The sequence below is a fragment of the Bos mutus genome, chromosome 6, assembly GCF_027580195.1.
Source record: "Bos mutus isolate GX-2022 chromosome 6, NWIPB_WYAK_1.1, whole genome shotgun sequence".
NCBI classification, from domain to species: domain Eukaryota; kingdom Metazoa; phylum Chordata; class Mammalia; order Artiodactyla; family Bovidae; genus Bos; species Bos mutus.
In genome coordinates, this window is record NC_091622.1 from 93,218,022 (window position 1) to 93,242,451 (window position 24,430).

Below are 24,430 nucleotides of genomic sequence, written 5' to 3' on the forward strand. Positions count from 1 at the left end.
TAAGGGGCGGGGGGCCAATGACTGGTTTTGCTTGCAAATAGTCCTAAATCTGTCGTTTTTCAACGATCTGAGCCTAACCTACTTTTCCCGAATGGCCCGAAGTATGAAACTAAGTATCAAAGGATGGCCCTAGCAGTCGCAGCTCTGTCACAAGCCAGCCATGTGACCTTGGGCAAGGCCGTTAAACTCTCTTGCCCAAAGGTGATGAAAGGTCTTGAAACGGACTGAATACCTGTTCTGAACACTTCGCAAGGTTGTTGCAGAGCACACACGAGATTCTGAAAGTACTCCTAAGTCATTTGTAAACCGCAAAACGCTCCCAGCACAAGCGGCTGTTACACAGAGTGCGACACCACAGCTTTAGAAGTTAGGTTACTGAAATCCGCTCTAGTTCTATGCTGCTCCCACCTCCCACGTTCGAGGGTGGGCGAGCGGAGGAAGGTTCTCAGGGAGAATTTCTGGAAAAACGACTTCGAAATGCAGGGAGAAAAGTCCCTTCACAGGGGTGAAGTTGTTGGCGGCATTTTTAAGCCCCCGAGTGACATACCAATCTCTCGCCGCACAGCCGGAGGCAAAACCGGTCCCCTGACTACCTCCCTGCTCGAAGCAGGGACCTCAGGAAATCGGCCTGAATCGTCCCAGCCGGGACCCCCGACCCGGGATTGCGGACCTCGCCCTCGTCCCCAACCCCCACTATCGCCTCCCCCGTCCCCCCCCTCCACGTGACAAGAGCCGGAACCGTCACTTCCGGCGGCGCAGGCAACGCGCCTGCGCGGGGCGCCTTGCCTCAGTGAGCCGTTGGCAGGGGCGCCGCGCCGCCAACGGCCGCGAGTGGCGGGCGGCGCGGGTTCGGCCGGGGTGGCGGTGGTGCGGCCCAGCGGGTGTGAGGCCTGAGTGGTCCAGCCCACTCCCCGGAGGGACCGGCCGCCCCGCCCCCTTGACCCTCTCCCTCCCAGGCGCCCTCCTCCGGGGTTCGCGCTCCGGCCGCCTAGCGCGGCGGCGAGGGCGCCCGAGGCACTGGCGGAGGCGGCCGCGTCGCTCCCGCACTCGGGCCCGCCCCCTCGCGCCCCGCCCCGTCCCCGCCCTCCTCGCCGCCCTCTGCAGGAGCCCGGCAGCTGCAGCGGAGCCGCGGAGCGGGCGGCTGGGCCGGGGCAGTGCGCTCGGGGCGCGCGGAATGTGAGGCTCGGCGGGCCGCAGCGCGCACGGACGCTCGGACAGGCGAGGGGCGGTGACCCCTCGCGGACGCCCCGGCCGCGCACGCCGGGCCGGGCACTCGCCCTCTCGCTCGCCCTTAGGCGCGTCCCGCGCCCTCCAGCGCGCCGGCGGGACCATGAAGAAGTTCTCTCGAATGCCCAAGTCGGAGGGCGGCGGCGGCGGTGGAGCGGCGGGTGGCGGGGCCGGCGGGGCCGGGGCCGGTAGCTCGTCCGTGGGGGTCCGGGTGTTCGCGGTCGGCCGCTACCAGGTCACGCTGGAGGAGTCGCTGGCCGAAGGTACGGGCGCCCGGGGAGTCTCGGGCAGGCAGGTGAGGGAGGGCTGGGGTGTGGCGGTAGCTTCTCCCGTTCTCTCCCGCTTCTTTCCGCGCCCTCGCGGCTCACTCTTCTTCCCTCTCCTGCTTCCTCGGCCAGGCCGGCGGGGGCTCGCGCCTAAGTCGGCTTTTCTTGCCGCCGGCAGCTCTGACCCGTGCACAGTTCTTTCTGTACGAGTTTGTCATTTTCACTCCCTCTTGAGGCTGGGAGATAAATAGGAAACGTCTTAGCGAGGGCTGCGGTGTCATGATTGAACCAGTGACTCATTAGAGGTTCAGATCGAGCAGGATTGGGTCTCCTGTCTCCCCGCTGTGGCTCAGGCGGCTGTCCTGCACTAGCTTCTCCACCCGCGCCGCAGGGCTCAGGACCCTGCAGCCCCGGGTGTTCCGCCTGGGTTTGCTCCTGCTCAGTCATCAGTTGAAAAACAATTTATTTCTGTGTGTGCGCGCGCTGGAGGTGATGCTTTGCCCCAGATTTCATTCAGTGGGTTGCCATTGGGGGAGCAGGTAAACTTGGAAGTCCGCCTTGTTATTTAGAATCTTCTCTATGAGACCAGTCATATCCTTGCAGGACGTCTCTTGATAGTACTTTAAAAAGCCGTAGGAAAGGTTAACTTTCACTTGAGAAGTTTTGTTTGGGAACCCTCATAATCTTTACCGGGTTATGTCAACAGTTGCAAGGCTGCTTACAAAAAAGTTTACTCTGTTAAAAAAAAGAAAAAGATCCTACACTTTAGTTTTGTGTATCGTGTATAATTGGCTTGTAGGAGATAACTCTTGTTTTGTCGCATGTTTCACTGGCTTTTGAGCTTTTAATCGCAGAATGATATTACCAAAAAAAATACTTAAATACTTCTCAAGAAATAATTTGTTGGTGTGCTCAGTCCCTCACTTGTGTCCGACTCTTTGTGACCCCGTGAACCGTAGCCCACCAGGCTCCTCTGTCCATGGGATTCTCCAGGCAGGAATACTGGAGTGGGTTGCCATTTTCCTCCTTCAGATTTCTTGGTAAATGGCCCTTTTAAGTTCCGAGATTAAGAGGGAAGAAATCAAAGACAGTAGTTTTGGTTCTCTGAGAGCTAGTTGTTGATGTGGTTTGGAGACAGTAGACTGAGATTCCACTTGTGCCTTTTGAAATGCTGTAAACAATAGCAAATGAGTACAAGAGGAAAAATGAAAGGTTATTGTCTATAAAATACTCTAAAGGGAAAGAAGATTTGAATGGTTCAGGGATGGATGCATTGTTTGGCAAGCCATTGCCCCTAGTAATGAGCCTGGCTGAATCTTAGAGAGGTGGGAGGAGGATCCTTAGCTTGTCAAATAATGAGTGTATGGTAATGGGTGTTGACAGACAGATTTACTACGCTGTGAAAGTTCCTATCGCATTATTTTACAGGAATTTCAAATGTTTGAGTTGTAGCTGGAGCTGTAGGTTTTCAGAAGACATGGCTGTTAACTCACATGCTGTACTTCTGTCTTTTGAACTGTAGTAACTAATTCAAGTGTGACTTGAGTAATATTACACTCACTTCATTTCACTAAACCCTAGATGAGTCTTTTATTTAATAGAAGGAAATCATCAACATTTCATGAAACTGGACTTTGGATTTGTAGCTTTTGCCACTGCTCCATGCATGTCCTATGATTACTTCTGAGCAAGCTATTTTCAACAAAAAGTAATTTTGGAAAATGCAAGTAAAAAAATTTCAAAAGGGGAGTGCTCAACCACACACAAAAAAATTTAAAAGAAAAATTTTTTCAGTCACTAATGTCACTGTTAATGTTCTGCTGCCTTTTGCCATTATTTGTCATTTCTCTTGGAAAAACCTGCAGTCAGTCAAGTGTGAGGAGGAAGCAGGCATTGAACAAACTCTTGAAAGATGGCACTACTCCCCACCCCCCACCCCAACCCCGCCCCCAACACCCCAGCTCCTGAACCTAGGCTTTTGGCCTTCTGTGGAGGGAAGGCCGGGTCCTTGGTCTTGTTCCCTTGTGTATTTCTTCTCTTTCCAGCACACACACCACTGAAATTGTCTATATTCGGCTTACTCTGATTCTGGCGATACATTGTCATTTCATATGCTTCATATGATCTCTTCTTTCCAGATATGCCACAGTGTAGATATTTAAGCACAAATGTGGTTTACATTCAAGAATGATCATTCCTTTAATTTACAGATATATTTGCCCAGTTGTAAGATTATGGCAAGTGCTTATGAAAAGGCGTTAGCGTTTAGAGCACCTGAATTGAGGAGAGGTTTACCATTGAGTGGGAAAAAGGTAGAAGCAAAGATAGCAAAAAACAAGCTTAGTGGGTTTTACATTTTTGTTTTGTGTCAGTGTTGTTTAAATGGAGCCAGGACTCTGGATGCTGTGTCCTGAGTGTTTTGCCATGCTACTGCTCAGAATGACTTCTGCAGTGTCTTTGAGTCTTCAGTCAACCTGGTGGGAGTGCTACCTGTCTCCCTTCCCATGTACGTATTTGATTCTCATTATTCATAGAACTTATGTTCTTTAAAGTTGTCGTCAACCGTGATTTAGCAAATATGGAATCATTGTGCCTAGGGGAAATACAGTATTAGGGTGCCACAAGTCTCTGTTCACATTTTTGCCAATCAATATAAACCTTGTTTTATGTGTGTTTCTGTTTAAAGACACCTTGTTTAGTATGTATATTGTTCGTTCACTCATTAACATTGAATTCATGGCCAACAGTACTGTTCAGTTCAGTCGTTCAATCGTGTCAGACTCTTTGCAACCCCATGAACCGCAGCACGCCAGGCCTCCCTGTCCATCACCAACTCCCTGAGTCCACCCAAATCCATGTCCATTGAGTCGATGATGCCATCCAACCAACTCATCCTCTGTTGTCCCCTTCTCCTCCTGCCCTTAATCTTTCCCAGCATCAGGTCTTTTTCATTGAGTCAGCTCTTTGAATCAGGTGGCTAAAATATTGGAGTTTCAGCTTCAACATCAGTCCTTCCAATGATACCCAGGACTGATCTCCTTTAGAATGGACTGGTTGGATCTCTTTGCAGTCCAAGGGACTCTCAAGAGTCTTCTCCAACACCACAGTTCAAAAGCATCAATTCTTCGGCACTCAGCTTTCTTTATAGTCCAACTCTCACATCCATACATGACCACTGGAAAAACCATAGCCTTGACTAGACGGACCTTTGTTGATCAAGTAATGTCTCTGCTTTTTCATATGCTGTCTAGGTTGGTCATAACTTTCCTTCCAAAGAGTAAGCATCTTTTAATTTCATGGCTGGAATCACCATCTGCAGTGATTTTGGAGCCCAGAAGAATAAAGTCAACCACTGTTTCCGCATCTATCTGTCATGAAGTGGTGGGACTGGATGCCATGATCTTCGTTTTCTGAATGTTGAGCTTTAAGCCAACTTTTTCACTCTCCTCTTTCACTTTCATCAAGAGGCCATTAGTTCTTCACTTTCTACCATAAGGGTGGTGTCATCTGCATATCTGAGGTTATTGATATTTCTCCCAGCAATCTTGATTCCAGCTTGTGCTTCCTCCAGCCCAGCGTTTCTCATGATGTACTCTGCATAGAAGTTAAATAAGCAGGGTGACAGTACTGTAGCTCATGCCTAAATGAAGCTTAGCGAACACACAGATTTTCTCTGTAAGGGTCATCATAGCCTTCTTGCTCTAAGGAATGCTAGGTGGACAACATTTTGGCACTATGCTTGAGGGCTGTTTTAAACAACAGAATTGTCGGTAAAAAACACAAAAATGAGAAAAACATGACGCTATATAGACCTTGAAAAGGGCCCTTGCTTACAGTATGAGAGCTGAAAGAAGGCAGAGTAATACTTCGTTGATGCCAGCTGGCCTACTCAAAATTTTCGCCACTGCACAGTCTGCAAATGACTATGAAAGTGCCATTGTTTTGATTTTGGGATATTGTATTGATTTCAGGGATACAAATAAATTTTGGCAAGTAAGCAGGTTTATAAATATGAACTCAAATAATGAAGATCAGCTGTGTGTGAATATATACATGTACATATATGTATTATATAGTATACGTAATTTTAAAAACCTAGATTCTTATGGGTATACTTGTGTGTTGATGTAGTTTCCTTTCTGAAATGTTATACACTTGATAGCGTAATCTCTTTTGAGTTAAGAATATATGTGTTGGAAGATGCTGAGAACTTGCACCTTTTTAGTTCTCACTAAAAGTCGAAACAGCTGATATGACAGGCATTTTTATGGTTTTCCTCAAAAAACAGTTTTGTTTAGTTTCAGGAATGCAAGTTCAGTTTTAGGTTAGGCTGTAGAAATGAGCTAGAGCCATATGTAAATTTTAGCTTGAAACAGTATCAAATTGTCAAGCACATATAATTCAATGTCACCTTCCAACTTTTTACTAAAACATAGGACCACTTTTGGATAACATGACTTCAGTCTAGTCAGAAGAATTTAATGTTGATTGATAATGGGAAGAGTGGGTTCTCCAGTAGGTGACCTTTCCCTTTAAATGTCTTTGGTAAAAAGTGGACTTAAATGGGGAGCAGTGTAGAGGGCAGGACACCGTTCATAATTTGTTGACATAATCTAATCTTGAGGTTATGGGGCTGGATAGGAATGATATTTTGAATATAATTGGGTGCATAGGACTTTCTGACATGGGCATGGTGGGGGGTGGGGGTTGTTGGCATGTCAGAAATTGGAGGCCAGGAATTTACTACAGATTTCTGTAAAAGTAGCTCAGTAACTCTTTCAGAGTTAACTGCTTGGAGTAGGGTGAATTTAGCCCAGGTGCCAGTTAATTCTCAATGTTAATTTTACAGAAAGGTGCTAAAGTACGTCTGATTTTGCAACATAAATCAGTAAGAAAAATGATGTATTTAAGCATGATGTTTCATGTAGGAATTTCTGTAGCTACCCAGTAACATGTAAGTTAAAGTTCCTAAGAGAGACAGCAGAAGGGGAGGATTTAATAAAGATATCAACAACTGTTCCTATTCCCTATTTATGAAATGCCTTCTTTTAAAAAAATGACAAGCTCTGTACTAGGAGAACAAAACATATTTCTTTGGCCTTATGGAACTTACAGTCTAGTGTAGATGATAAAATCAGTCAGGTTAATGTAGTTAGCAGTTTAGATAATTGTTGTGACAAGAAAGGGTTTTATGAGCAAATAACTGATTCCATTTATATTGGTGGATTAGGAAGCCCCCACCCCCCCCTTTTTTTTTTTGACATTTTAGCAGAAATCTGAAGTATGAGGAGAGTTAAGTAAAGGCAGAGGTGTGAAGGTGGGGGTGGTGTGGAGTATGTCATGAAGAGAAATTCCTCTGTAGGGAAGAGTTTCAGAAACTGAAGTACGTCAGAGCCATCGACCATAGTGAATGAATCATGTGAAAGAAGAACCAGGATGGTTTCGGAGTGGTGACTTAGGATCCAGGTCTTTGTATGGCATGTTGGGCATTTAGATTTTTATCTGAAAATGCGGTGGGAAGCTAGTGAAGGATTTAAATTTGGGCTGTGACATGATCTGATTTGTGTTTTCGTAAGATCATGGTGTTTGCTGTGTGGTGACTGAGAGGTATACAAGTTAGATGATGAGTTAAGAGGGTGGCAGCGGGGACAGAGCCTAATGTTACTGATGCTTGACTGGGAGGACCTGGTGTGGATTACGTGGAGGTGGGTGTTGTAGGAAGTCTGAAGAATGACTTGCTTATGCACCTCTTGGATGGACGTGCTTTTATTGAGGTGGGAAGAGTAGAGAACAGAATTTGGGGGTTGGGGGTGGAGATTGGAAGAATATCCAGTAATTCTGGACATGTTTAGTTGAGAAATCTGGGAGGAAATACTTGTCAAGTGGGATGCTGAGTATATATGGTCTGGTACTCAGCAAAGGTGTTTGGGCTTAGAGACAGGTACTTATGATTAGTGAGCATTTATTTGACTGTTATTTTAAGCCCTGGGAGAGGATGGGTGAAGGAGAGCGTGTAGAATGAGAAGGGCAAGGCTCTCATGAAGGACTCCTGTGGAACATTGGTTTCAGACATTAGAGTTTATTAGAATCATTATTTGGAGAGCTTAGTAAACCACAGATTGCTGAGCCTGACATCCAGAGTTTGATTTTGTATGGCTGGGCAGAGCCCGTAATTTTCATTTCTACCAACTTGCTCATCAGTGCAGATACTGCTGGTCCAGGAAGCATGCCTTGAGATTTAAGAGTAGGCAGAGACTGAGAAGACTAAAAAGGAGCTGCCAGGGAGGCAGGGGAATACAGGAGAATCTGATGCCTTGAAACTGAGGAGTGAAGGGAGGGAGGGAACAGTTGTGTTGCTGAGAAGTCATCTTACTTGGTTATATTTTTTTGGTCAGGCATTTGTGATTATAATGGGCTTCCCTGGTGGCTCAGGTAAAGAATCCTCCTGCCAGTGCAGGAGACAAGGGTTCAATCCCTGCGTTGGGAAGATCCCCTGGAGGAGTAAATGGCAACCCACTCCAGTATTCTTGCCTGGGAAATCCCATGGACAGAGGAGGCTGGCAGGCTATGGTCCATGGTGTTGCAAAGAGTTAGACACAACTTAGCAACTAAACAACAAGTTCATGATTGTGCATGCTCAGTCATTCACCTACCTTATGAAACGTAGCTGTGATTATTTTCTGGTAATGCTCTTTGCTCCAGCCACAGTGTGCTTCTCGCCTCCTGGTTCCGGGGTTGAATCTCCTGTTTGCCTTTCACTCTGCCTCTCTAACCTTAGCTTCCGAACTGCTGGCTCTGATCACGCCCTTCTTCCTGTGGACATTTGTAGCTGTTTGCTTTTTCTTCTCTTATCACATTTAATCTTTTGAGATACAATTATGTAAGCACTTGGAAACAGGTGATTAATTATTCTTCCTGTCTCAATGCCCCTAGCAGATAGTGAAATTCTGGAGGCAGAAGGACACTCCGTTAATTGCTTTTTGTGTCACAAAAATTGCCTCACCATAGGCATTCAAATACTTTTCAAAGGAAATGATTTTTGACTTTTTTTGGGAAACCAGAATTCTTCAGTAGAATTTAGGACCTAATTTGCAAATTAAGAAGTACCATTGGAGGACTCTTTAGTTCTTGTCCCCTCAGAGGTCTTCTGCTTAGGCTGGGGACCCTGAATTTTCTACTTTTGGTGAAGACACATTTGCAAAGTGTCATTTCATTTAGCTTCTTTGAAACAGCAAAGAAAGAACAACATGGATACCCTCTTAATGTGAACCTTCTCTGTTCACATTATATTTTTCTTTATTTAGCAAAAGTGGCCGAATTAAAAAAAAAGAAAAGCATTTTTACATGCCATTGTGAAACTGCTTTATATTCTGCAGTTGATTTTGACAGTCTTTTTTTTTTTTTTTTTGGATGGAGAGTATGTTGAGGACAGTGTCTTATTTATTTATCTCTGTATCTTTAGTTCTGTGCAGTAATTTTCAGTTGTTGAAATTAAACTGTCAGGAAACATTGTTTCCTTTTCTGTTAACACATAGCTAATACCTAGTATGAAAATCAATAGATAATGTGTGATACTGACAAGATAATTTGTGACAGTACCTAACAGTGCATGCCAAATCTCTCAATAAATATGGATTAATTTCTGGTTCAGATTTAGTTGTAAGCTTTCAGTGAAATCTGATTCTGGCATTGTAGTAACTTGCTTTTAGATTAGGTTGTACATTTATCCTGAAGTAAGTGCCACATGTTTGTAAAAATTCCAAATCATTTTGATCAGATAATTATTATATGGCATTCAGCCACATATAATTTTTAGGTTCCTGTTAGCTGTATAGAATTTTGACCTTGATAGCAGCATGTGCTTTCACAATAATGTGCAAGTAATTTGCAGCAAAGGGTATTACATAGAATCCTGTTAACACATGCTTCTGTTTTGGGTTATGTTATCATTGTAGGGACAGCTCCTAGGATGTAATTTTGATCGCTGATATATTTTCTTTAGATGTGGCAGTTTATTCAAGGACAAGATACTAATGCTAAATTTCCAGTACTTCAAAAATACGTAGTGGAAATTGTACATTTGCCTCCAATGTGTGTGAGCTCAGTCGCTGTCATGTTTTTTGAGACCCCATGAACTGTAGCCCGCAAGGCTCCTCTGTCCGTGGGATTCCTAGGCAAGAATAGTGGAGTGGGTTACCGTTTGCTTCTTTGGGGAGCTTCCCAACTCAGGGACCAAACCCATGTCTCCTGCATTGGCAGGTGGATTTTTTACCATTGAACCACCTGGGAAGCCCATTTATCTCCAGTAAAGGTGCTAAATTACACTGATACGTCAAATTTCTGTGATTTTAGCTGTAGTCAAGTTTGTGGGGTTAGTACTGACATTTTCATGCTGAGCAAATTGGAAAGGTTGTCTTCGGTTATTTTAAAAATAATGGGAATAAATTAATATTTGTTAGTATCTTTCCATTATGGAGTTTGCAAGAGAGAAAAATAGAAAATTTGTATTAGAAGTATTAAGTAACATACTAGGAGGTAGAATTGATGTCTGTCCTTACGTTGATTCCTGATCTTCTTTGGTGTTCTTTACTGATCTTGTGTATCATCTGGGGTTCTCTTTCACCCTTCTCTCCTTGTTTTTTTTCCTTTTGTTGTCAAAACTCAAAGTAGAACATACATATTTATTAGAACACATTTGATAGCTATCAAGTGATTAAAGCCTTGATCTGGAATTCTGAAATTAAGAGTCTGAATGGCAGTTTCAGAGCTTCACAAGGTTTCATCTGCAAGGGCTTGAGGCTGCTCATTCCTTGATTTTTATCCTGCATCCATCTGGTGAGCCATTTATGTACCCACAAGCCACTATTTTTAGGGGACTCGGTTGGGACGTTGAGTGGTTAATGACTGAGCTGTTTTAAATAGTTGGGTGCTTAGTTAATTTGGAGATTCTCAGTCTGTATGTATCATGTTTACAGTTGAGATCAGTCAGCACATTTCTGCTAAGTTTCAAGACTTAGGAAAGTGGTTGTCAGACCTTTTATAGAGGGACTTTGTTTATCGAATTTTGGGTTTGTCCTAGAATTCCAGTAACCTTGAGGGCATAGTTTGGGATGTAACTTTTGGAGAGGCACTTTGCAATGGATATTGTTTTAAAATGTGAAATATTTGTTGTTACTAGTTTTCCTGTTTTAAATTTAATTAGATTTTGAAATGGTGCCTTCTTGGAGGCAACTATTAAAAAAGGTGAAACTTCGAAGTTAGACCATCTGCTAATCCCAGTTAATGCCACTAACTCACATTGTGACATTTTGACCTCACTTCCCTCAAGGAAAAAAATGAAGTGGGTTAAGATAAATCTGTAACATCTTTTTCTGTTTGACTTTTGCTGATTCTACCTGTGTAACTGAATCTTACTGCTCCTGCGGATAGGAGTGGAGCATGGGAAAGGAGGGCTAATGATGAGCAGTTTTAGGATTGAGACTGTAATGAAAGGATTGTGCGTGGTTATCATACATTTGTGTTCTTTGGCAAACTTCAGTATAGGGTAGCAATTTATTTCTTATTACATAGTATAAAGCTATTTCTTAAGCATTGGGAAAGAGTCTTTTATAAGAAGTTACCTTGTGTGTTAGCCTCAAGGTAGAGGACTGATACTCAGGTGAAATAGCATGGCATTTCAGAGCCCAGTTCAATTTCAAGGGCCGAGGCACCTTAGTTGCTGCTTTTGTCATTTTAATTTGTTATCTCCAAGTGATTCCTTTATATATGTTTTTTGAAGAGTATCTGGAAGTAAACTCGTTTTACAAATGTTTGCTTACAAAGAATATATGAGGAAGAGTTATAGTAATATTTTCTCTGAGCAAGCTTATGGCTAGAAAGTTTAACTGTGGTATGTGTGAAGAACTTGCTACTTTTTGTTTCCATTGCTGTCAGCTCTAGTTTGGGTCCCTGCTGCTGCTACTGCTGCTAAGTCGCTTCAGTTGTGTCTGACTCTGTGCAACCACATAGACGGCCCTAGAATTCTCCAGGCAAGAACACTGGAGTGGGTTGCCATTTCCTTCTCCAGTGCATGAAAGTGAAAAGTGACAGTTAAGTCGCTCAGTCGCGACCCCATGGAGTGCAGCCTACCAGGCTCCTCTGTCCATGGGATTTTCCAGGCAAGAGTACTGGAGTAGGGTGCCATTTCCTTCCCCAGTGCATGAAGGTGAAAAGTGAAAGTGAAGTCACTCAGTCGTACCCGACTCCTAGCTACCCCATGGACTGCAGCCCACCAGGCTCCTCTGTCCATGGGATTTTCCAGGCAAGAGTACTGGAGTGGGGTGCCATTGCCTTCTCCATTTGGGTCCCCAATACTTCTTAAAAAAATACATTCTCATGTGGGCTATTCCTCCCCTTTTAGGCTCTTTACTCATCAAAGCAACTCTTGTATTCCTTCTAATTTGTTCTTCTGGAAGTGGACTTCTGATTTTGTCACCCTCTTATTTGCTTAAGTAAGTGAAATTCGGACTCAGTACTCTGGGATTCAAGGTCCTCTGTGACGGGACTCGAAACCCCTTTCCACCTTCATCTCTCACTGTACCCCTGGGTGTATGTCACTACTGCACATGTGCTTCTGTCTCCTGCACTTCTGTCATGCTTTCATTCCCGGTTTTCAGTTTATGTTGTTACATTTGCCGGAATGCAGATGCCTGCCTCTCCAGGTCCGTTGAAACGGGATCTTGCAGCACTCATTTAATGTACAGTCAGTTAATTGCAATCTTTATTTTTCCATGAAACCCTATGTGCAACCAAATGAGTGCAGTTATGTCTTCCTTTGATGCCTTGTGTAGCAGCTGTTTCTCATGTTGCACTTACTTTACATGGCTTTGTTCTATTCCAAGAAAATGGCTGATAAAAAGTTTCCTCTACTGCACGATTAAAAGCTCCTTTAAAATTTGGCTTAAAAAAAAAAAAATAAAATTTGGCTTATATTCATCATTTATCTCTTGCAGTGCTATACTTGTGATACATGTAAGAGATTGAGGTTTTTGAATTGAAAACAGTCTGAAGGCCTGTAAAAATTTACTGTTAAACAGTTGGATGGCAAACTAGACTTGACGTATCCTGTTGTTCAGTTGATATTTAGAAATAGATTGGCCCTGTTTTTCAAGTTATGTCCCTTTATAGAAATTAAAATAAGTAGATGCATTTATAATAATGTAGGTACAATATTGTCTAGTAGATGAAAAAAACACAACCAGATTAATTTTGGAATTTCTAGCCTGTTTTACTTCTGTTATGATTACACAAATAGTGCATTTTTATTTCGTGGCTACTGCGTTGCCCTTATTAGGTATGACTCTCAAATACTCTAGCCTAAATTTCCCTGATCCATGTCATCTTTAAGAAAGCCACGACTGTAGGACAGAGAGTGAGCTGAAGAGGCCTAATGTTATGTGCTCTGAGTAACAAATTTTAAGGAGGTATCAGTGTTGGAAATGATCAAAAGGCTAAGGCTTTCTCTTCAGTGACTGATAGTACCAAGGTTTAATGTGACAGCTGGAATCTAAGAGGAGAGATTAGCAAGAGGGGCATCTCCTTAATGCTTTGCTTGAAGGAACATATGATCATTTCTTTGAAGGACCTCTCTAATTAGTCTGTGATATTGGAGGTGCTCATTTTCTAGCAGAGAAGCATTGACTTTTTGTTGATTGGGAAATTTGTAAGCGTTAGCATAACAGATCAGAGGGTAGCAAACTAAGTCTTTATGCAGGTTTCTTAGTAACTCATCATTACCACCCTTAGCATTCTTGTATTTCTTCTTTGGTTTTCTGGAAGAGAGGTTCCTTCCCTTGCCTAATTGCTATATTTACTTGTTTTCCTTAGATTTTGTGTGTGTGTGTGTGGCTGGGCCATTGTTTGAGCTGATGGAGATTTTTTACATACTTAACTATGGTCTTTTGAATGAGGTGGTCAGTGGTTAGTCTAAATTTTGATATTCATTCTGGAATCATTAAGATATTAGTACTTATAATACAGTAAACTATTTTACTTAATGAATGTTGTCAGGACTATTTTTCTAGGGAGTAGGATTATGCATCACTGACCATGACCCACTTTTCCATTCTCTTTCCTGCATAACAGAATCTCTCCTTCTGAATATTAATGGTCTGTCTGTTCTTTGTGTAACAGCAACAAAAAAGATGCCACTGACTCATGACCAGTAGGACATGGATTTTGAGATACTTTTCCAGAAGAAGGATGAGTATGTGTTCAGCTGTGCTTAGGATTTTAATGGTCTGTTTTGCGATCAATGAGAGAAGTTTGTAAGACAGTTAACTAGTGCTGTAGTGCAGAAATGTAGACCTAAAAAAGAAGATTTTGTTTTCCAACTAGCCTAGTTCAAATCCTGGTGAATAGTTAACCAGATTGTTAAATCTTTGTTCATTTTTTATCTTTTAATATATTATTTATAAAATTCTGAGAATCTCAATTCATATTGATAGTTATATGTATGTATTTAAAATCTGGTGAACTAGCTGTTACATCTTTGTTTTTCAGCTCACTGAAGTGGGGACTTGAGAAATGTTGCAAATCCATGGATTGAAAGAAAGCATGTGTTTGTATATGGCATTTTGCCCGTAGTATCATGTTAGAAGTGAGTTTGCAAGGTGCTGTATGAATCCATCTTATTCAGAGTTGGATGTAACCATTTTGATGGCCCATAAATTTCTAGCATGAGAAACTCCTGTTTACAGAGTTAAGGTTCAAATTTGTCCTCACTTTAAAATAGTAGCTGTCTTAAAGGTTACAGGTATTTTAAAAGGTTACGGTGGGCCATTATGGATATTATGAGGTCAATTCTGTTGAGTTTTGCTCTTTTGGAAGACTAAATATAGGGATGGAGTGGTGGGTGGTGTACAAGAATCTGCATGAAGGCAAAGGCCTTCTCAGCTTCCTTCAGAGAATATTCCCAGTGGTCTATTAATTGGAGTTGGTGGTGCTGGACTAACAGTCTATCTTTTAAAATGTTAGAGCCTCATTAAATCTCCTGTAATTGCAGCAGTTATCCAATTTTAGCTCCCTTATTTAACTATGAGAAAATAGATTAAGGGATGAGCCCTCCAAGTCACACTGTTAGTGTTGGTTGTGGAGGGCTTCAGTCTCAGGACTTTAACTTAGCACTCTTTCCACTACATGTGGGCTCTTTAATTGGCACTTGTTCACATTCAAATTTTGGCCTTTGGTTGGAGTGGGACTTTGAGCAGACTTAAGGGATCAGAGGACTTTTAATATTCTGGAGGCAGCTGGAGTATTAGCGGGTACCTGAGGAGTCTGAGGTGGAAGGAGGTATTCCCAAACATTTTTGAATTTTTTCACTTTGCTCTTTGCTAAGGCCATGAAACCATGTGTTGCAGTTGTTTAAGGTGTCAGAATTAACATTAAAAGGTTTAAAATTACACTTTCCCCCAAATTAGTCTTATCTCAGTTTAGAAAGATTCAGCCCTGAGTGAAATAATGTATTTGTGAACTGTGAAGTAAGATAAATTCACATTACTTTAGCATCTTCTTGTGAATCTAGCTTAGCAATATCTGGGACCTCCTGGTAGGGAGGAAAGAAAGTGAAGAGAAACAGATGAATTCTTACCCCCTACTTCCTTCTGTTCCTAGTTCAAAGTTATGGGAACTTTAAAGCTTAGAGTCTAATGTGCTATAGTATCAAATCCCCTTTTGCATTTCACTTAACCAATTTGTGCTACATTTATTCAAAATAAAAGAAAAGACACAGAATCTTTCAAATTTTTATCTTTAGATAGTAGCATGTATACATTTGTCTTAAACCTGAAAATACTACACTTCTGAGTCTTTGCAGGAAATAAGATCATGTGACGTCATATGAATTTTATTAAAAATGACATGACATTACTTCTGTGATATATGTGGCATATTTTTATACCCATGCAAGTCAAAAGTTAGAATGGAATGGTCCTTGATCTGTGATTTAATAATATTAAAAGAAAATTTCTTAATATTTTTTGTTAAACTATGGGACTGTCAACATCATTATCAAGAAACATTGTATTTTTTTAAGTAAAGAGTTTTTTTTTAATTGAGATAGAGTTGACATATAACATTATATTAGTTTCAGATATGCAACATGAGTCCACATTTGTATACATTGTGAAATGATCATCAGAATGTCTATCCATCACCACATATAGTTACAAATTTTTTTCCCTCTGATGAGACCTTTTAAGATCTCTTCTCTTGGCAACTTTTAGATATACATACAGGATTATTAACTGTTGTCACAGGCTGTACATTACATTCCAAGCACTTAGAGCCTTTTTAAAGCTAAAATACAACCTTGCCCATCCCCCATCTACCTCTAATATGGGTCTCTCCTTTACTTCCAACTTGAGACTTCCCCCTCCCCTATTTCTACTTGTGCCTTATTACTTATTCTTTCTATTCAACATATCTGCCTGTTTATCTAATTTTAAAAGACAAAACAAGAATAAAGGTTTTTCATGGTCTTTTGTGTGTCTTTCCTTCTTCCATCACTGACTTCTGAAAGAACAGGCTTCAGTAATGGTTCTCAAAGTGTTGTTTGTGGGCTCCAGGGGGGTGGGTCCTCAAAACCTTTTGATGGGGTTTATCAGGTCAAAATTATTTTCATAATACTTTTAAGACATAATTGCCTTTTACACTTCATTGGCATTTTCATTGACAGTTTGAAAGCAATGCTAGTTAAAACTGCTTTAACATGAATCTGCGCAGTTCGCACCAAAATGTATTAGTAGTCATTGAGTTCTTCACTGTCACATGCGCTCAGTTTTGTTTTGTTTTGTTTTTAAAGCTGCTTTCTCTTAATGTCTTTGATGCAGCTGGAAAGAGTCTTTTCTCAATCTCAAAAGTACGTGTCTTTTTTTTTTTTTTTTCTGATTGTGGTAAAATACACCGTTTTAACTATTTTTAAGTTTATAGTTCAGTGGCATTCACATTGTTAGGCCATCATCACCACTATCCATTTCCAGAACTTCTTCATCTTCCCAAATTGAAACTCTGTATCCATTAAGCACTAACTCCACATTCTTCCTTTTCCCCAGTCCCAGTAACCACTATTCTACTTACTGACCTTATGAATTTGACTATTATAAGTACCTCATATAACTGGAATCATACAATAATTGCCCCTTTTTCATTGGCTTGTTTCACTTACCATAACATTTTCGAGGTTCATGCATGTTGTAGCATGTATCAGAATTTAAGTCTGAGTAATCCATGAGTGGAATGTCACATTTTGTTTAGTCACCATCAGTGGACACGGTTTGGTCATTTCCACCTTCTGACTATTGTGAGTAATGCTGCTCTGAATATAAGTGTATAAATATCTACTCAAGCCCATGCTTTCATTTCTTTTTGGTATGGACCCAGAAGCAGAACTGCTGCATTATGTATGAACGATTCTATGTTTAATTCTTTGAGGAATTGTCCTCCTGTTTTCCATAGTGGCCAGCTATATCATTTTAAGTTCTCATGTCCTCACCAACACTTGGTATTTTCTGCTTTTTTCTTTTTAAAATTTTATAATGACCATCCAAGATGGGTATGAAGTGGTGTATCACTGTGGTTTTGATTTGCATTTTCCCAAAGATAAGTGGTGTTGAACATCTTTTCATGTGCTTATTATTGGCCATTCATAAGTTGACATCTTTTTAATATGTGAAGAAATGGGAAGTATACATCAAGCACTTGCTGCATGGTGAAGTTTATGGTGGTATAATTGAGGAAAAGCACTTAGGTGATTCAGTTGTGTGCTGAACCTGCTGCTTTTTTCGTGGAACACTTTTTATTTGAAAGTGATTGACAAACTATGGGTATTCATTAGATCTGGATATTTGGCTCCCATTTTCTCAAAAAATGAAGTGAGACTGTCACTTCAAGGAAGACAAGTGTTATTAATGACAGAATTTGATTTTTCAAAAGAAAGTTAGAGTTTTGGAAAACTTGTATCTGCCGGTTTGAACTTGATAGCTTCCTACCCGTTAAAGGCTTTTCTGAGGAGATAGGTGATAATGTTTACAAATACAATTTTTAAAAAGGGTAACATGATTTCTTAAACTCGGTGAACTGTTATTTTCCTAATACATGATGTTACTAATATAAGATTGACCATTTGATTTTAATGTAAGAGGGCAAAGAATTCAGTGATGTGGTTTGAGATACCATGTTGCAGTGACCTTTAAGAAGTAATTGTTATGTTTTGCTACAATAGCAGAGAAGAACATCCATAGGTATGTGAAAGGCCTATTAAAATAGTCCTCTATCTTTACTTCATTACAGTCTTATGAACAGGAGTTGTAATGAGGTGTCCGAGGTACCGGTGACAGAGCAGGGAAGTTTGAAAGAAATATTCCTTTGGACTCAAATAGCTGGTTCACTTTAGAGTGTGTGTGTGCATGTTCAGTTGTGTCTGAGTTTTTGCGACCTCATGGACAGTAGCCCACCAGGCTCCTCTGAACACAGAATTTTCCAGACAAGAATATGGGAGTGGGTTGCCGTTTCCTTCTGCAGGGGATCTTCCCAACCTAGGGACTGAACCAGTGAACCAGCATCTCTTGCATTTCCCGCATTGGCAGGAGGATTCTTTATCAGCTGAGCCACCAGGGAAGCCCGGTTCATATTAAGTGTAATAATTTTTTAAAAGTAATTTTGAGGAGTCTTATTCTCTAATATACTGCTTCTCAGACTCTTAATAAGTATATGAATCACTTGGGGATTTGTTAAAAAGTAGCTTCTGACTCAGAGCATCTGGGGTAGGGCCTGGGGTTCTACATTACCAGCACGCTCTTAAGTGATGCCAGTGCTGCTGTTTCCACAGGTCACATTCTCCTTTAGCCAGTCTCCTAGGAGAGGGAGAGAGAAAAAAATACCCTCTGAAGTGATCAAAGCAGTTCATGATGAATATCTTGTTTTATTAATGGCCTTCAGATTGATCATTAGGAGACAGCAGGACTAATGCAGGGGTTCTTAAATTTTACCTGGAGTGCTATTGAACACATTTCTGGGCATAAATCCCAGAGATATAATCTTAGGTTTAGAGATCTTTTGGGAAAACATTAAGTTTAATAAGCACTCCATATAATTCTGTTGTGTTGGGATTTTGATTGACATTACTCAAAACTGCCTGTTAACTTGGGGTTGAGCATATTGATAGTATTGAGCATTCCTTTCCAAGAGCATAGCATCTCTATTTTATTGAAGTCATATGTGTGAGAATGACTAGAAACCTTGTTAGATTTTGTTTGAAAGAAACAAAGGATAAGGGGACATAGTACTTGTTGGGTGCCTATGGGAAACTTGCCTAGACTGTTGAAAGGCTGATCTTTATTACAAAGGTCCTATAAGGTCAAGGGGGACAGTGCATTAAGTAATTTATGGTTTATGGGGAAATTTTTTAGAACTATTGTTAGTATATATAGAACCTCACCATGGAAGGAAATAACTAGTTTTACTTCTTTCCTTAGCTTTCTTTCTATTGCATTTCTATAAATTATTTCACTTTGAAAAGAATTTGTTCTTAGAAAAGCTGTGATCATATACTTTCAAAGGTGTGACTTTCTAACAGTAGTCTCTGAACAGATTACTTCAGGTGGGAATATTTTTAGGAAAGTTCCAGTGGGTATCTGAAATCTCTTACCCGAGGGTTTCACTTTAGTCATTGTTAACCAGAAGTACACATTATTATGCTCTTTCAGATAAAGTATATTCAAATATAAACCTACATGTCTTAAAGATCCACAATCTGTATGAGAAAACTTGGTATCAGTGCTTTTAAGACAAAACTTGTTTTAATTTTTTAATAGTACTTGTTCTGAATGAAATTTAAAATATCTTTTTATAGACCATTGTAACATAAAAATATCAATGATAAACATTATAAAGTTATTGCATATTGACATATTTTGATAGAGACTTCTAATTATCTAGAGAACTTTCTTCTACATAGCCAAATTTAATGTATTCACCAGTTCTTAAGTAGACAGGGCAACATAACTATGTCCATTTTTAAAGAGAAGGTATGTGAGGCTAACAAAGGTCAGGTACCTTTAGAAGCCAGTTCATAGACAGTGTAAGGAAGGGGAGATACACACACACACACACACACAGAGCGTACCAGAATTTGAAAAAGTTATAGTTGTTGTATATTCCAGTCGAAGTAGTAAAAAAAAAAAAAAAAACTTTTTGGATAGCACATTTCTTTGAGAAGTTATATAGATACTTTCCTCAGGAGAATTTGCATATATACAAATTGTGCAGATTTCAGAGAGTATATATGTATTATGCAAATTACCCCTGTGGTATATTCCTTGATTTTTATAATTTAAAAATGTATTCAAGCTTTTGTGTTATAGTAGCTTAGATAGTAGTGGCTATAGGTACTAATACATGAAAATAAAGTCAAAGAATATAGAGAATTCATTTTTCTAACCTATATACACTTAACTTGATTTTGAGGAGGAGATTCTGCTGATGCCAATATTTGTGTGTGTGTGTGTGTCTGTATTTAAAGAGTTTTGTGTACAGTTTCTCTCAGTAAGATTGGCCATTCTATTAAAAGTGCATAAAATATTTGTAAGGCTGTGTTCAACCTTTTCGCTGAGTATCAGAAGAGCTTGACCAAATTCTTCCTTACCGATGTGCTGTGGTCATTAACAGTATGCACAGATGGGTTGTAGGTGTGCCCAGATGGTTCCCCTCAGCCCTCAAAGTGGCCCTGTTGTGGTTGGAGGTCCCTGCTGGTCAACTCAGACTGAAAGCAGACTCTGTCATTCACATCATTTCCCCAGGGCGCTGGCCAGGTGGTTGGGAAGCACTGAGTTGGATAATAATACTGGATGGTTTTCTATTAGTAGGATAAATACGGATTCAGTCAATGGAATATTAAGCCCAGGGAGTGTTAGAGGCCCGTGAGAAAAATATGCTCCACTCGACCTGACAGGCCTAATTAATCAGGAGATAAATTTGAGCTGTCTTTAAAAAGGAGGAATTACGCAGGCTAGTCTTTCAGTTTGAGTCTTGTTTGTGTTTAGTAACATCAAGATAAACCAACTTCAAACTTGTAGGGTGTGCTTTTCTTAGCCTTACACAGAATGTTTAAATATGTATCTGTTTTCTGAGCCAAGGTTTTGCTATCAGGCCTTGAAGTAATAGATACTGGTCCTCTGCTGATACTTTGGCTCCATGGGGTGATTTTTCTCAGCAGTTCCCTCCTCCTCTTCTGAAGTAATTACAGAAGGCGCTGTGTTTACTTGGCACACTTTGAACTCGTTAGACAAAGTGCATGCATAAGCATCAACATGTTAGGGCCAGTGTAGTGATAAGGGATAATACCAGGAGAAGTTAACATATCCTGTTCAGTACACTCTATCTTCTGTGACTTTAAAGAAGATGTTTCTCTTGTTTTGAATCATGTGGAATTACCATGCTTCCCAACTGTCTCATGCACAGTCATAACTATTTTTTTTGTGCTTTTTATTTGCTAACCATAGCTGTTATGTATGATTTTAATTCTGCTTTAATGAACCAGATAGTGGAATGTAGTTATGGATAGAAGTTGTGTAGTGTTAAGTTAGCTTAATTTCTATGTGTTGAAAAAAATGGGTTTTGCCTTCTCTCATCATTTCATGTTAACGTCTTAAATTGTAATGGCTTGAACTGCAGCTGTCTTCAAAATTTGGAAATAAAGCTGTTTTCATTTAATAAAAATATAATTTATATTGTAAATATCGAAAATAAAAAATGGGGAAGAATTCACTTGCTAATGGAGTTTAGATTGAATTGCCTTGCTTATCTACAATAAATATCTGATACTGGAATTATAAACAAGTTTTCCGAGGGTGAGTGTTTTAAAGACTTTGTAAACCTTTCAAGGTAAAGAATCAGCCAGCAATGCAGGAGACCTGGGTTCGATCCCTCGATTGGGAAGATCTCCTGGAGAAGGGAATGGCTACCCACTCCAGTATTCTTGCCTGGAGCATTCCATGGACAGAGTAGCCTGGCAGTCTATGGGCTCGCAAAGAGTCGGACACAATTGAGCAACTAACACAAACAGTATTTCAAGTTTTTTTAAAAAGAGTTTTCTTTTAGTATTTTTTTTCCTAACGGCAGTTGTCCAAAATATTTTAAGATAGAGTTAAAACATTCCATAGAGCTCATTTTCATTTGCCTAGTGTTCTTATTTTACCTGTCCTTTACTCCCCCTCAGTATCTGTGTGATGGATTTATTCACAAACACAAATTCCCCAAATCTCTATCTCTGTAGTATACTCCTCCTTGCCTCTGTTGTAGACATGATCTAAAAAACCTGAACTCCCCAAATCAACTTCTCTGACTCCATTGGAAGGGAAGCCCACTCATAGTCACCCAGGTGAGAAACAAGAGATGAGTTTGTCATCTCCTTTCTATAAATATCTTTTTTGCCTGGACTGTTAAAGTAGCTCTGTGGGGGTGTGAGAGTGTATGTATGAATGTCCCAGTAACCTTGTGTTAATCCTCTTCCTGTATCTGTTTGAGACTTTTTTCTTCATACTGAAATTCCTTTCTAATTTGGCTCCATCCTGAAATTCCTTTGTAATTTGTCTCTTCTGCCCTTGACTTCTCTTCACTCGTCAAACAATGCTGGTTAATTATTATCTTTTATAAAAACTCTTTTTTTTATCTTTTTGGACTGATTTAGGTTCTCTCTATCTTATTCTCCCACCTCTCATTAATTGGAAGCTATATATATTTTCTTTCCTCTATTTTTTTAGTAGTTGTTTAATAGAAGACTACTTCCCAGGTGGCACAGTGGTAAATAATCTGCCTGCCAATGAAGGAGACGCAAGAGACGCCGATCGAATCCTGGGTCAGGAAGATCCCCTGGAGTAGGAAATGGCAACCCACTCCAAAATTCTTGCTTGGAACATTCCATGGACAGAGGAGCCTGGCGGACTGCAGCTCATGGGGCTACAAAGAGTCAGACATGGCTGAGGAACTGGGCACAACAACAGAAGACTGTAGTTAATATTTCTTTAATGCACGAATATTATGAGAACTGTAGAATGCTCTAACTCCTACATAGCATCACCATTATCTCTTCCTGATTTATGATGTCATTGTCCAGGATTTTGCAACTCTTGTCTCTTTTCATTATAAATTGGAATTATACTTAGTATTTTATATTGTTCAGTTGGTAAGTTCTGTCTGACTTTTTGTGACACCATGGACTGCAGCACACCAGGCTCCTCAGTCCTCAACTATCTCTTGGAGTTTGGTCAAATTCATGTTCACTGAGTCGCTGATGCCATCCAACCATCTCATTCTCTGCTGCCTTCTTCTTCTATTGCCTTCAATCTTTCCCAGCATCAGGGTCTTTTCCAGTGAGTCAGCTCTTTGCATCAGGTGGCCTCGGTATTGGAGCTTCAGTATCAGTTCTTCCAGTGCATGTTCAAGGTTGATTTCCTTTAGAATTGACTGGTTTGATCTCCTTGCAGTCCAAGGGACTCTCAAGAGTCTTCTCTAGCACTGCAGTTCGAAAGCATCAATTCTTCTGCACTCAGCCTTCTTTATGGTCCAACTCTCACATCCATACATGATTACTGGAAAAACTATAGCTTTGAATGTACAGACTTTTGTCAGCAAAGTAATGTTTCTGCTTTTTAATACACTCTGCAGGTTGGTCATAGCTTTCCTTCCAAGGAACAAATGTCTTTGAATTTTATGGCTTCAGGCACTGTTCACAGTGATCTGTCACTGTTTCTGCTTTTCCCCCTTCTGTTTGCTGTGAAGTGTTGGGACCGATGCCATGATCTTCGTTTTTTTAATGTTGAGTTTTAAGCCAGCCTATTCACTCCTCTCTTTCATCCTTATCAAGAGGCTCTTTAATTCTTCTTCACTTTCTGCCATTAGAGTGATATCATCTGCATATCTGAGATTGTTGATGTTTCTCCCAGCAATCTTGATTCCAGCTTGTGATTCATCCTTCCCCGTATTGCACATGATATACTCTGCATAGAAGTGAAAAAAGCAGGATGACAATATACAGCCTTGTTATACTGCTTTCTGAATTTTGAACCAGTTGTTCCACATCCAGTTCTAACTGTTGCTTCTTGACCCACATACAGGTTTCTTAGGAGACAGATAAGGTGGTCTGGTATGTCCATCTCTTGAAGAATTTTCCACAGCTTGTTATGATCCACACAATCAAAGGCTACACTAAAGTGTAGTCAATGAAGCAGAAGTAGATGTTTCTCTGGAATTCCCTTGCTTTCTCCATGATGCAGTGAATATTGATTATTTGATCTCTGGTTCCTCTGACTCTTTGAAACCCATCTTGTATATCTGTTCTCGGTTCAGGTACTGCTGAAGCCTTGCTTGAAGGATGTTGAGCATAACCTTGCTAGCATGTGAAATGAGCTCAATTGTCTGGTAGTTTGAACATTCTATCTCATTGCCGTTCTTTGGGATTGGAATGAAAATGACCTTTTCCAGTCTTGTGGCCACTGCTGAGTTTTCCAGATTTGCTGACATATTGAGTACAGCACTTTAGCAGCAGCATCTTTTTAGGATTTGAAATAGCTCGGCTGAAATTCTGTCACTTCCACTGACTGTGTTCACACTGACTGTGTGCCTCTTAAGGCCCGCATGACTTCAGACTCCAGGGTGTCCTGCTCTAGGTTAGTGACCCTACCGTTGTGGTTATCCATGTCATTAAGACCTTTTTTGTATAGTTCTTGCCACCTCTTCTTAATCTCTTCTGCTTCTGTTAGGTCCTTACCATTTCTGTCCTTTATCATGCCCACCCTTGCATGAAATGATCCCATGATCTCTCCAGTTTTCCTGATGAGATTTCTAGCCTTTCCCATTCTGTTGTTTTCCCTGTTTCTTTGCATTGTTCATTTCTTACCTCTCCT

The 24,430-nt window shown here is 40.6% G+C and overlaps 1 protein-coding gene across 4 annotated transcripts in view; it reads left to right on the plus strand.

Moving 5' to 3' along the window:
- The first annotated feature begins 803 nt into the window (after positions 1 to 803).
- BMP2K (BMP2 inducible kinase) overlaps positions 804 to 24,430 on the plus strand; it is a 115,634-nt gene continuing 92,007 nt past the window's right edge. For 2 of the 4 annotated variants that reach the window (XM_070372564.1, XM_070372566.1), the window contains exon 1: positions 804 to 1,490. In XM_070372564.1, coding sequence (XP_070228665.1) covers positions 1,331 to 1,490 — 160 coding nt within the window. In that variant the 5' untranslated portion in view covers positions 804 to 1,330. Of the gene's footprint in view, positions 1,523 to 3,865; positions 4,000 to 24,430 lie in introns of those variants that run through there. The other 2 variants (XM_070372567.1, XM_070372565.1) reach the window with 2 other exon arrangements.